General features: G+C 35.6%; 1 protein-coding gene across 1 annotated transcript in view; it reads left to right on the forward strand.

The window, feature by feature from the left end:
* Positions 1 to 13,390, forward strand: part of LOC117177744 (mothers against decapentaplegic homolog 6) — a 98,419-nt gene that overhangs the window by 60,431 nt on the left and 24,598 nt on the right. The window contains exon 4 of the mRNA XM_033368647.1: positions 5,989 to 6,075. Coding sequence (XP_033224538.1) covers positions 5,989 to 6,075 — 87 coding nt within the window. The remainder of the gene's footprint in view (positions 1 to 5,988; positions 6,076 to 13,390) is intronic.

The following is a 13,390-nucleotide window of genomic DNA, read 5'->3' on the forward strand; positions in this document are numbered from 1 at the left end:
ACTTATATTTAATTGCTTTTCCGTAAACAATAATCGAATTCGATACATAATTTATTCGTAGGAAATTATGTAGACTTTCTAATTCGAATAGTGAAAACTGGCTGATTCTTTCTCATAAAAGGCTACCCCAACTCCCACTGTGTTTTGTGAGAAATATCGTCTGGAAAATATATTGAGACTATTCAGTTTTCAAGATTATATGATTGATGGTTGATCCAGTTTAGTTTGTATTTCTTTTTTAGCTCACGGTTCCCAAAAGAAGAAAGGATGGTTGTCTTCCAGTTTATAAATATTGAAGAGAGGCTTTCCCAGTAACATAGTTGAAGCTCCGTTTTTCTTGCATGAACGTTACTATTTGCGATTGGACGATGGGGATCAGGAGACCGATAAACACGTATTAATTCGACCTGATGTACAGTCTTACGCAATAACGATCGACAACTCGTTTTGTGTTATAAAATTCATTTTAGATAATAACAGATTTTATGTCAAATTTCACTAATAGAAAAGGAAGCTAGCTGCAAAGTATTTCTTCAGCTTAACTTAAACTTCCTAACGACAAATCCATTTGTTATTGGCGCTACAGCGATTGAAGCATTTTTCGAGGTAGAACGGAGTTAAAAAGAAAAATTACCTTAAAATTTAATTCTTCGATTTTTTTATTTCTTTGTGTACAATATCACTGATTAAAGAATTAATCAAAATATTTTTGGTTAATTTCGCAAAATTCATATGTAATAATCGATTTATTTTAACTCAACTTGTAGGTCGAATTAATAATTACAGTTACAATGAAAGTTTATTTGAATAATTTTTGTCCAGATGAGATGCTATAAAATAGAGAAACCACGGTTTATTGAGATCTTCTCAATAACAAATATTCTTCTGGAATACTTTTAACCTCATCTCACAAACAAAACGAACGAAATAAAATATGTTCAATCCTCAGAATCCTCTAAGGAAACTTGCAACCTCCCTACCTTGAATGTCTCCTTTTTACGAGGGTTCGGAGAAGAGGGCACGTTCTAATTTTAATATATTCACGGGCGCGGCTTAAATTTAAATCGAACACCGGTTAATAATAATCGGAGAGCTGAGTATATTAGACCCACAATGGAGAAATGTGACACGGGTATCCGTGCGAAAGAGATTCGAATCGAATATAGTCGTCGTCCGCAAAGGAAAGAAATAAGGAAAAAAGTAGAAAAAGAAAAAGAAACCTGTCTCCAGTTGTCGGCAGATACCAAAATAACCGCGGCTTCGTCATAGACGTGATTTCTCGGGTTAAGGACAAGCCCTTATAACCGTCTTCGCCGACAACAGGAAACACTGCTTCTCTCCTGGAGGATTGGCTGCCTGGAATTTTTTAAAGAATGCGACCGCTGCTGGTTGGGCCACTATGGCTCTCTGACATCATCCTCTCTTTTAGTCAATGAATCTCGGTCGTCCCTAAAACGATTAGTCTACCGATATGCTGCCAAGGAGTCTTACTTTTCTGCGGGAATCGCCGAGATAAAATGTAGACCTAGGCCGCCTAGGGCCTAGTCTAGAACACGAGAGTTTAGCGAGTCTGGAGTCATTTCTTTTGTCTTCAAAGTGCCGGTGTCCAGGACACATTTAAATCCCACGATTGTTCCTTTGTCTTGAGGAACCAAATATCTTCAACCTTTCCACAAAGATCGCTATCTGCTATTCTACGAGCAAAAAAGGATATCGTCTCTTTTTTCCTTTTTTTTTTTTAATAGGCTTGAATTTTCTCAGATTTGGGAGACTACTTATGCTTATTTAAGATAGATAAGACGGTTTTGAAACTTTATAAAAGGTCAAATATTATGTAATATAAAAGAGGACCGGTTCCCCGTATATGTTCTGTTAACGCTGATAGAGGTTAAGTAATTTTGATGATTGATTCAAAAGCGATAATTCAAAAGTTCAAGATTATAAATATTTGTCACTGTACAATTTTTTACAATTTGACAGAATTAAATTGACGAATAATTTTTAATTTAACAATGCCAAAATTTAGAGCACATTAGTCTTGGACAGTATAAACCTTCAAAAATTGGTATGTTTGCAAAATGGTAATTTTCAAATTATTAAACGTTGATTATTATTATTATTGTTATTATTATTGTTACGCAGTTTATAGTAAGCCTTCAAAGTTGAAAATATTTTGAAGTATGATTCAAATAGCAACCATTTTTAATTAGAAGTATTAAAATATAAACAACTTTGAAAGGATGTGTAAATTGGAATATAATTTAAATGGGACTAGTATTCTCTCTAAATCTGAATCAGAGAAATTTCACGGATTGTCAGTGAAATTACACTGATTCAAATAGCTACAAATGGGTCACTGACAATCAGTGAAATGTTACTTATTTATTCAGTGAAATAGCCACTTTTGAGAGTTGACAGCACTGCAGCATGTAAATTTAGCAATCATAATAAAATAATATTTAAGTACATTCAATCGAAGAATCACAGTAAAAACTTAAAACTCATAAATATGATCAAATATTTAAAAAAGGTGAAAAGTTCCGATGCTTTTAAATGACAAACAACCTCCCATATTACTTTCATTTCAAGATCGGACTATCATGTACAAACCCGGTAAGTAAGTACTTCCTATGCTGTAACCCGAGCGGGGTTACAGCCCGAAAATTAAAAAATTAATTTCATTAAGGAATTCTGTAACAATAACGCTTAACTTAAAAATGTAGAGGTAATGCTTAACAGAACTGATTAGTGAATTAACTTTTTAAAAATTGTGCAGCCTTAAAGTCATTTTGAGTTTAACTATAAATATAACTTCCTGCAAACATATATTGAAAATATTTCCATTTGTTAGTATTTGAATTATTTTGCCTAAAAATCATTTTAAATCTTTCGTGATTCAAAAAATTACATATATCCCACGCGGAAAATTTATATATATAGTGTGAAGTTTTATATATAATATTTATTTGCTTTGTACAAAAAATGTATAAAACAAATGAATATTATATATAAGACTTTACACTATTTATAAACTATGCATAATATTTCCGCCTGGGATGTAATTCTTTAATTATAATTTAAATTATTTTATTTACTTTAATTATTTCAATGCGAATAATAATTTTTTTGTTTTTAATTGAAATAATTCAAGTTTCTGACTGAAATGTATACATGACATAAAGGCTTAAGTGGCATTCATATTTCAACCTTTGAAATAAATGAAACAGAGTAAAAATACCAAGAAACTATTAACTTTTCAAATTGTTTTAATGTTTTCGAGGTTAATTAAAATTCGAAAACTTTTTTGAACCCCTAAAGAATAGATATGAATGATTAGAATTAAAATGTGTTCATATATAATACGACAGCTCATCTATACTCACGTATAATTTACGCTTCGAAATATTCCTGTCAGTAATAAAAACATTTGACTTGTAGTTAAAGAAAAGCATTAGAAGTATTTTATTGGTGATAAAGAGCAATAAACCTCATTATGACTCGCAATAAACGAGCTTTACCGCGTCTTACGGATTATTACACGAGGTTTCAAATAATGAGGATGAGATTTCTTTCCCGTCTAAACTGGGTACATTAAAATTAAATAAAGTATTATTGTTTCACGAAATTTAATTAGAACAATGCGGTCAGTTAATCAGTTATCAAATTTTTATTTTGCGCTTTTCTTAAATCTCCTTTTTCCTTATAATACCCAGTGGGGAGATTATATTGACCTTCGATGACAATAATCGTTTATAACATTCTATATTAATTTTGGTGTTAGGGTCATAACTTACATCCAATGTTATAAACGATTAGTTTTACATATTTGAAGTTACGAGCGTTCATATGAACTAAATTAAAACAATTGTGTTCTTCTAATTTTATTTTTTTTTAAATCAAATAGAAGTGCCAAAAATAATATTCTTTCAGAAAGAAATTGGCATATGAAAATTCTTTAAGAGGTCAACTACCCTTACAAATCACCCATTATGCAGACCTGCCTAATACAAGTTTGATTGTCGATATTTGAAAATACAAAAACATCCAAAATCTTCTTTTTTTATCCCGCGAATTATAGAGTGGGTGAGAATTTTCGACGGGATTCCTAAAACCCACCCTTACTATATGCACACCTTTAATGTTAAAAATGACAAGTTTCATTGTCGATATTTTTGTAAAATATAAAAACGTCAAAAATCCTCTTTTTTATCTCACGAATTATAGGCTAACTGAGATCTTTCAGCAGAACCCCTAAAAACCACACTTACTGTATTTTACACTTAGAATGTAATTTTGTACAAAAACTAGTAAAAAAGCGGATTTCTTACTACTGTATATTTTCCAGTATCGACATTCAAACTTTTCATCTTTAACATCATACACAGAGAAAAAGATATCGCACAATGATATCGCAAAACCTCTGTATTGAAATAAAACGCAATATGATAACGTACTAGCAGGTTCCGGAGCTTTTTAGGGTTTTATGATTCACAAACATCGCTTGGCCACTACTAGAACCCTCGTATATATAATATAATAAAACAATTATATAATGTAAAATCTTGCAATGTACGGTATCACGATTTTACGCTATTATAATGTGATAATTACGTTATTTAGCGCAGGAATGGTGGTATATATTGCAATTCTTGTGATATCGTTTTCTTTGTGTAGTTGTGTATATCGTAAGTGTGTTTTGGGGCCTTGTCGGTCATTCTTATCCAATCTATAATTCGTGGATAAAAAAGATTTTTTAGATTTTTATATTTTCAAGTATCGACAATCAAACTGGTCATTTTTGACATTATAGACGCGCATATAATAAGAGTAGTTTTTAGGGGTATGGCCGAAAATTCTCATCTATTCTATAATGCGTTGTATAAAAAAGAGGGAATTTTGAGGCGTTTTTATATTTTCAAATAACAATCAAACTTGTAATTTTAAACATTTTAGGTTTGCAATAGTAAGTATGGTTTTTGGGGGTTCTGCTGAAAATTCTCACCAACCCTATAATTCGCTGGGGGGCAAAGATTTTTGATTTTTTAACATTTTCAAATTTCGACAATAAAAATTGTATTCGTCATGTTTGAGTAATGGGTGATGCGTAGGGGTAGTTAACTCCCTAAAAATTAAAAAGTTAAAACAAATTTCCGACGGAATATCATTTGTTGTCATTCTAAATGATTAAGGTCAAAGAAAATTCGGGGAAAAATCTCAATTTTCTAATGTTGATTTTTTTGCTTTTTTACATCCTAAAGTAGTAATTGGATCCAGAAAAAACTGTCTTCATACGTAAAAAAAATATATGGTTGAAAGGTTTACACTCGAAACTCGATAATCTTAATAACATTGCAATGTTCATTCTTCTTTAAAATGCAATTCTCTGGCAATTATGAGACACGACGAGCTTCGAAAAGCATACTGCAAAATATCAAACTAAAAATATGCGATTGTTTAATTTATCATTGACGCAATGATGCCAATGCAAGTTCAAGTGCCAGCTTCGAGGACATGGTCGTTGAATTGAAAATAAATACGAATTTCCAAGAATTATCTTTATTATTTTATGAGAAGCTAAAAGATTTTTTTGTGGTGTCAAAACACTCGTATAAATTGTCACAAGATCGGAGTTCGTGAACATGAATGTCTCTTGCACTGCAAATTTTCGCAATTTTTACGATGGACAAATAAACCATAATAAATATAATATTAACCCGATAAAAACACGAGAAAAAATCTTCAAACTAATATTCCGACACTAAGTCATTTTGTACATGCAAAAATGTTCACCTTTTCTCATTTAAAAATGTTAAGGTTATAATAAACTTCTGCCATTCAGAAAATTATTATCGATTCTCGTTCTAAGGATACATAAATTAATTTTTTGCGGTTAATTAGAAGCTGTAAATTTAGCTTATGCGGTTATGCACAGGAAGCGTTAAAGTTAGTCAAAGAGGGAAGTTTCTCAAGGGTGGTGTTTATTTTCAGATCGAGCACCAAGCGAAGGGGATTCTTGTCGATGCAGAAACACCACACCAATGCCTCTTCCCGGCTCCCTCACCTCAAATGGAGAAGGTAAATAAAATCCTTAAATTAAATATAATATACATTTTTATGAAAAAGCCCTTTTGTTATTCATGTCACATCTGAACTGAAATATTTGCTTGGGAATTATTAGCCATACGATTATGATTGAGAATTTCTATGTGCTTTATTTCAGAAATATTTCCCTTTCAACCAGGCGTATTTTTATTTCGAACCATTCAGATAGAAAGTACAAGAATACTGGTATGTTTGATTTAGCAATTCAATTTTCCCAAGAAACAGCCATCCAGATTCCAGAGTATGGCTGGATCACCCCAACTTTTGGCTGTACGGTGGCTTCGATGGCCCGTTACCCACGATTCCACAGAAAAAGCTCGGAATAAGAAATGTTGCAGGTAATGTGCGAAGTGGGGTAAACGCCAGAAGGGTAACTGAGACACGTAACAGGCCTATAAGCATGGTAGGTTCACCTCATTTGGATGTAATCCGCTGATTACTACCCTGCTTGAACGATTACCTGCAACGCTTCGTAACCCCAGTTCTTTCTGTGCCAGGTTCACCTGACACAATCTGAAGTGAAGTTTGTGCGCTTGGTCACGTGTTCAGTGTTGCATTCAACAATTAACAAATTAGGAATAAATATCCCATTATTAAAAGTTTTTAAAGTGAAAATTGAAGGATAATGTGTTTGTGCTGCAAGAGGAATCTTAAATGCTTGAAATTATTGATTTCCTGATGAAATCTTTCGTCAAATTGACTCTGACAGCATTAGTCCTACATTCGGATCCATTTGGGTTGACTTCATCAACATCGTCGATTCAGGCATGTGTAAGAGAAATAATATGGCGCGGTATGAATGAACAGGTGAGCGTATCAGAACTTTAACGAGACAATCCTTTACTTTGAAATCACATCAGAATCGGTCAAATTTCATTATATTAATTTTTCGTCGTATTTCTATAATTGCATATTAAAGATTCAATTAGTAATTAGAAGACAAAGAAGTTTTTGTATGTTTTGAGTGCACGTGAACACGAATTACAAATACTTCTCTACTTTATATCGCTATCAGTTTGTCTTGGCCAGCACTTTCACCGTTCCGACATCTTGCATTTGACAATTGCGTTTGCCCCTAAACTCTTGACGAATCTCGCGCCGTCGAACATCAGTCTGTGCCAATCCAAAGGCCAGTGCACTTGTGACGTCACGCATTCCGCAGTTCAGTACAAGAGCAAGCGCTTCGTGCAAATCGAGGCACGGCATGCCTCCAAGCGCTTTATCGATTCCAGTGAACACTGAAGAGATGTGCACAGTACACAGTCGCTCTTGCACTTTATTCTAGATCGGCTTTACCGTGGAAAAATCATTTCAAAATTTCCTTGGAGAAACAATCGAGGGAAAGGTCGCCCTGTGTTCACCAGTCTTGCGGGTAGATTTGCATCGAGGTCAGCTTATTTGATACTCGAGAATTCTATTGCCTTTTCAAGAATTGACACACTTGTTATCAGTCAATTATATTTGTTCCTGGCGTGATAGCCGTGAATGTACCTATTACGGACATTTAGCGACGTCAAGCCTTATAGGGTTCATGACCGTGCTAAATTTAGCAGATTTTGCTTTTTTCAGTTTCTTCAGTTAGTATGTTTTTGGTTTAATTTTATGGCTTGTCAATTATAAAGTTACTTATTTTAATTTGACATCATTATAGAAGTTGTCTTCAAAAGCCAAAGCTGTTTTTTAACAATTGAAGACTGCTGAAACGCTGGACATGAGAATTGCTAAGATGCTAACAATTTGAAACGTTCTTTTACCGGAGCCAAAAATGTTTCAGGCGAATTTCCACGAATTTCTCTCGTGGACGGAAAATAAGAAGTCCGCGATTTGCTGCAGTCCGATGCGTCACGCGTAAAAACTCTTGTGTGTAAAAGTGAGCAGCAAAGTTGTTTATTAGCAACTGCACGTCGCTATTTTCGAGACTTGACGGAGCGTGACTTTAATTTCTCGTCCATTTTCTCCGATTCAAATTAGCAGCTGAGCTGAGCCATCATGTGTCTTTGAGGTTCTATGACACTGAATGAACGGGAAATTCCGTTCAGGTTTTCTTCATAATAATGAGAAAAGAAGTTATTCTGCTAAAAAAGTAGTACTTTCGTACTACTCATTTTTGTTCTTCTTTATTTTGTTTAGTAGAATAACTTTCAAAGAATATGTAATGGCTATTCGATTCTAGAAAGAAGTAGAAATAATGTCAAAATACACAAGAGCGCCTGCATACGAGCGATTGATTTAATAATTCCAAGAACTGCTGGTCCACGCATTTACACAGCCATGTGTCAGTGTGTGGCAGCGTCAACAATGGGTCGCCACCAGTTTACAATAGACTGTTTATGTTTCCAATGACTGATTTAATGGCAAGTTCATTTTGAGGTAACCTAAGAAACTGCTGTTATATTCGCGTTCTTGTGTATGGTGAATGACTAAGATGGACTTGCAAAGATGAGAAAATCCACAAGAATTTTCTGAGTCAGTAAAATTTCGTTTAAAAGTATATGTGGTTAAAATTCTGCCGTACAAACTAAAAAGATAAATAAGAGACAATGCCGCTTTGGTCGACTTTTTCATTCACAAGTTTAAGGAAATCACCCTAAGCGGCAATGTCAGTTATGTATCTTTTTAGTTTGTACGGCAGAATTGTCATATAATTTCAAAATGGGTGAAGTTGGATTTTTGTCGCATTAAAATAAAAGAAGATACAATCAGATTGACATGTTAACCATACCAATGTGGTGGATAAATCTTACCTTTTGAAGGTAATTTTTGTAGCACGTAAAGATTACTCTGAAATCGGGATGTGGGAAGATATGCAAACTTACCTTTTCGTTTTGAAAAGTCACCTGTTTTTGTAAAAAAATGCAGCTTTTTGGTTGAAAGTTAATCGGTTTTAGTTAAGGATTCATCTCGTTGGTCGAAATTTGATCTTTTTAATGTTGAAAATTCATGTTTTTTTTTTAATTCGTAATTTTGGTAGAAAATTAATCTTCTTGATTGAAAAATAACTTTTTTGTTAAAAATTTTATTTTTGTTGAAAATATATTTCATCGTAAAATCTTAGGAATTCTTATTTACTTTCAATTTTAATCATTTGTTCTCCTAATTTCGTGAGAAATTCCCCTGTTTCTCATGTTTTTGTAGCATTTTGGGCTGTTAAGTCTGCTCTTGTTGCAGCTCATTTGATGCTCTTGTCATTTTTTTCATTCACCTAGATTTAAGACTAATTCTGTCTCATCTTAAAGTTCGACAGGAAAAGAAATAGATATGCTGGTAGCAAAGGCAATGTAAAACAAGTACAATGTACTATATCAAATCCCTCCTACTGCAACTTCGATTCTTAAAAATTGAAACCGCAAAAAAACATCCGAAAACGACCTTGGAATAGTAGTGCCAGTGCCACATATTCACAGTTATATGCAAAGATTGTGAAGTAAAAAGGGTCTTCTTCTTTCGCGACGTGTTTCATGTCTGATTCATTAACAAGTACCTCTGCTGCGCGAATCAGCCCTGCATCAATGAAACGAGATGCGTATATGGGAATGAAAGGACGATCGAGTCAGAAACTCTGAATGAGTCTTTGCGGAAGGAGAGTTCGACCCTGGAAAGGTCAACAACGTGGAACTCGTAGAAATCAGCTTTGTTGGAGGTCTGTATAAGTGTATAATATCGATCGATCTTGCGTTATTCTGAAGGCATCAAGGCACCAAGGTGCGCCAGCCGAGGAAACACATTAACTTAGCTCTAAAATAAATCAATAAAATAGCAAAGCCAGTAACATACAAGCCGTCTGGATGCATGTATGTTGTGTGCACGTACGTACGATTGCACGTAAGAAGGTACGGTGTACGAGCCGAGGTCGAGACACGCGGCAGCTGTCTGGCGCCAGGTTCCCCTGTTCCCTCGAACAGTCGCGCCGCCGACTACCACCCACCTTTACCAACTTCCAACCTATCGTGCCATTCTGAAACCTGCAACGTAAGCCTCGGATCGGAGCCGACGAGTCTTGCTTTCCCTCTCTTGTCTTTTTTACTTGCTTCCTATGTTCCTATCCTGAATCTTCTTTCTTCTTCTAACGCTAGAGTCTAACATAAGAGAGTCCAGCCCTAGCCTGACGCCTTCTTCCTTCTCTGATGGATCGCAAGTCTGCAGAGAGCAGACGCTAGACTCGAGACTGTGCTGGGGCAAGTCGAGGACGCCGCACGGTGCAAGAACCCCCATTTTTTTTACAACCACCGTTTCTCCTGTTTTTACATGCGCACCGGAGATCTAGATCTAGATCTCGCTTCTTACCGATACCAGACCTTGTTCTCCATTTCCTTCGCTTTGAATTTCCAAAACTTGTTTTTCTATACGCTTTTTTGTCTCGTGATCTCAACGCGACAATGAGCTGCTAAGTTAGGGTATATAATGGAGTAGGCGCCAGGAGAAGTAATCTGATATGGTGAATTTAGTCGAATGGAGAAGTTCAAAAGAGCATGCTTCTTAGTATCTTCAATTAAAAATAAGGAAATCTAGCTAATAGTCGGAGCCCTTAATATTCACGTTTATATTTTGGCATAATGCGAGGCACTCTCTTTAATTAAATTAATAGAGAGAAAAAATTAGCATCCCTGCAAGAGCCACTCGACATCCTATTACTTTATAGTGGGAAAGTAATGTAACAGAGAGGCTGTGTTAGATATCGATCGCAGTAATCCTCCGCGTAACGGTGACCGAGATGTCGCGATTTTCCCATTGAGAATACTGTGAGCAGCGGAGGATGGGTGACTCAGCTCGGGAGATTAACCCATGCGGAAGAGAAGCCAGCACGAGCAACCTGTTGCTTTACACGAAAATATATTAGTGTCTTTCTTCTGGTAATAAACAAGAAAAAGAAGAGACTCAAGGCGATATCATCAAGTGGAGGTCTTGAGGGAAAAAAATGAAAAACAAAACCGACGGATAGTTTAATATCGTAATTCCAAATAATTATTCTAAAAATAACCGCAGCAGGGATAAATCAAAAGAAGCGAGGTAATTATAAAAAGTACTTTAACAATCGGTTAGGAGGTGATTTTCCTTTCTTTTGTCGTTTTTCTTTGGCTACCAGCTACAAAACTCGTTTGAGGCGTTTTCAGCCTTCCTTTGTTTTTGGAGCGAAGTCAAAGTATCTGAACGTTTTGCAGAGGTAGAATGTCGACTGGATAATTCGCACGTAAGGCCAATCGGTTGGTCAGTCTATGGAATATATCAGGTTCTGTACACCTACACAGCCAGCCACACGGAGACGTCCATACGAGAGACGCATTATACATACCCACTCGAGGCGTGCTTATCCCACGCTTCTAAAAATAGGAAAATACCGAGTCGAAAGGGAACCACGCAGGAGCGCAACGCCGGCAGCAGGAAGAGTCTGCTGCTGCTGCTCAACGTTTCTTCTTCGCCCTAAACTTAAACGATTAGAATATTTCCCATTCAGAGTTTGACTGTGCAGCGCCCTACAACCTACACTACCAAATCTCACAAATATTTACGTTTGGGCGAGAAGAGACGAGAAAAAATCGATTTCGAGAATTAGGGGGAAAGCGGGTAATGCGGCACGGTCATTTTTACACAAATTTGTGTATTATGAACGAGTGCGGTTAAATTCAGCATGTGCATTTATGAATGCCATATAATCATTTAGGAGTCATTTGAAATAGCACTTGATTGTTAGAAAATTAGCCCACGCAGTTTCTCAGGGGACAGGCAGAGAGGCGGTTGCGAATATAGCCTTGAAAGGGCCGCTGCGCGCGAGTACTCCTTCGAATATCTTGCGCAGTATTATGCATTCAAATTGTAAGCGCCTCAGCGGGTCCTGACTGTTTATGTTTCGAAAGTACTGATTTAGTAACAAGGCCACTGCGAGGCAACCCCCGAAACTGTTATTATATGGGACTTGAAGTGTAATTGGATATTAATTGGCCCGAGTGGGAAGCTTTACATGATGATTTTTTTAGGCTCTTTACTTGGAATGGTCGATACAGAGATACGAAAAAAAGTTTTATATCAGATTTGTACTTCATGTATATCCTTTCTCGGGTTTTTACATATCTAAAATTCTCCCGCACACAGAAGATCCTCAGATATTATCCCGTTAGCTAGTTTAGCTCGGTTCCTTGCCAAAAAATCCTAATTACCCCAACTCTCATAAGAAACATTTGAGTAATGTCTGATATGCGGCTTTTCCTGTGTAATATTTAAACCAAATTTTATTCAATAATTAATTTGACATTTTCAATATTGTTACAAAAATGTACCATTTTTATTGATACATTTGTGAATTGTTCAATTTTAAACTTTTTTATTTTGAAGTTATCCCTTTTCAAAGATACGATCTAAAACTGTTCAACGTAAAATTTTACTAACTATTGATAAGGTTTTCCTTTTGAAATTGCATACTTTTGGACGATTTGAAACTAAACCATTCTTAGCATTTGAGTATTGTTGTCATCAAAGTCATCAAAAAAGTAGAAATAAGTAGAGAATGCCGTATAGCACCAAACCCACCTTTTTTCAAAGTTCTTAAATTCAAAGAAAATTCCATACCGTGTACAATATGAGTTTATTGAAAATGTTTTAGATTAAAAAGGAGATAATAAATCACTCACTAACAATCTAACAACAGGCACGAGCTCAACTCTAAAGAAAGAGGGTAAGCCATCAAGAGACGTAAGGGGGATCCTGAAATAAAATTGAATCAACCCGCTCAAGAGAGAATGAGATGGCAGTGTTTGTATAACCGAGAATAAACCTCTTAATAAAATTAAGGATCGATCGGCTCGAGAGCAAATTGCGCGTCATTTTGCACGCTTGTCATCTACTTGCAGTTTGCTCGTTAGATTACCCGAGTAGGTATACTAGTGCGTAACGCACTAACATTTTATATCTTATTTCAAAATTGATATCACTGAAGATATGCCCTCGGATATGCCAGTTGTTAAAGTTCGCATTCTCGTGCAGTTTTTTTGCTTCCGAGAAGTTGACTCTCACGCATCATCAATCGTCATCGTCGTCATCGTTCGAGTATTTCAATTGCTTCGACGATGGGGAAGATCTCAAGCACATTCTACACTCCAAGCCTCACACGATCCCGATTTTCCAGCATAAAGAATGTGATAGAAAGGTTCCATACTTTAAGAATAAGAATCTGAACATTCAGGTTTAACCGTACTTTTTTTATTATTACACCATTAAGCCATTTCCCTTTCGGGGTAGGCGTGACTCACTCGGCAGGGGAAAGGAGTAGTGTGTGGAAGGGATAGAGATTTTTCAG

Source organism: Belonocnema kinseyi, chromosome 8 (assembly GCF_010883055.1).
Source record: "Belonocnema kinseyi isolate 2016_QV_RU_SX_M_011 chromosome 8, B_treatae_v1, whole genome shotgun sequence".
Lineage (NCBI taxonomy): Eukaryota > Metazoa > Arthropoda > Insecta > Hymenoptera > Cynipidae > Belonocnema > Belonocnema kinseyi.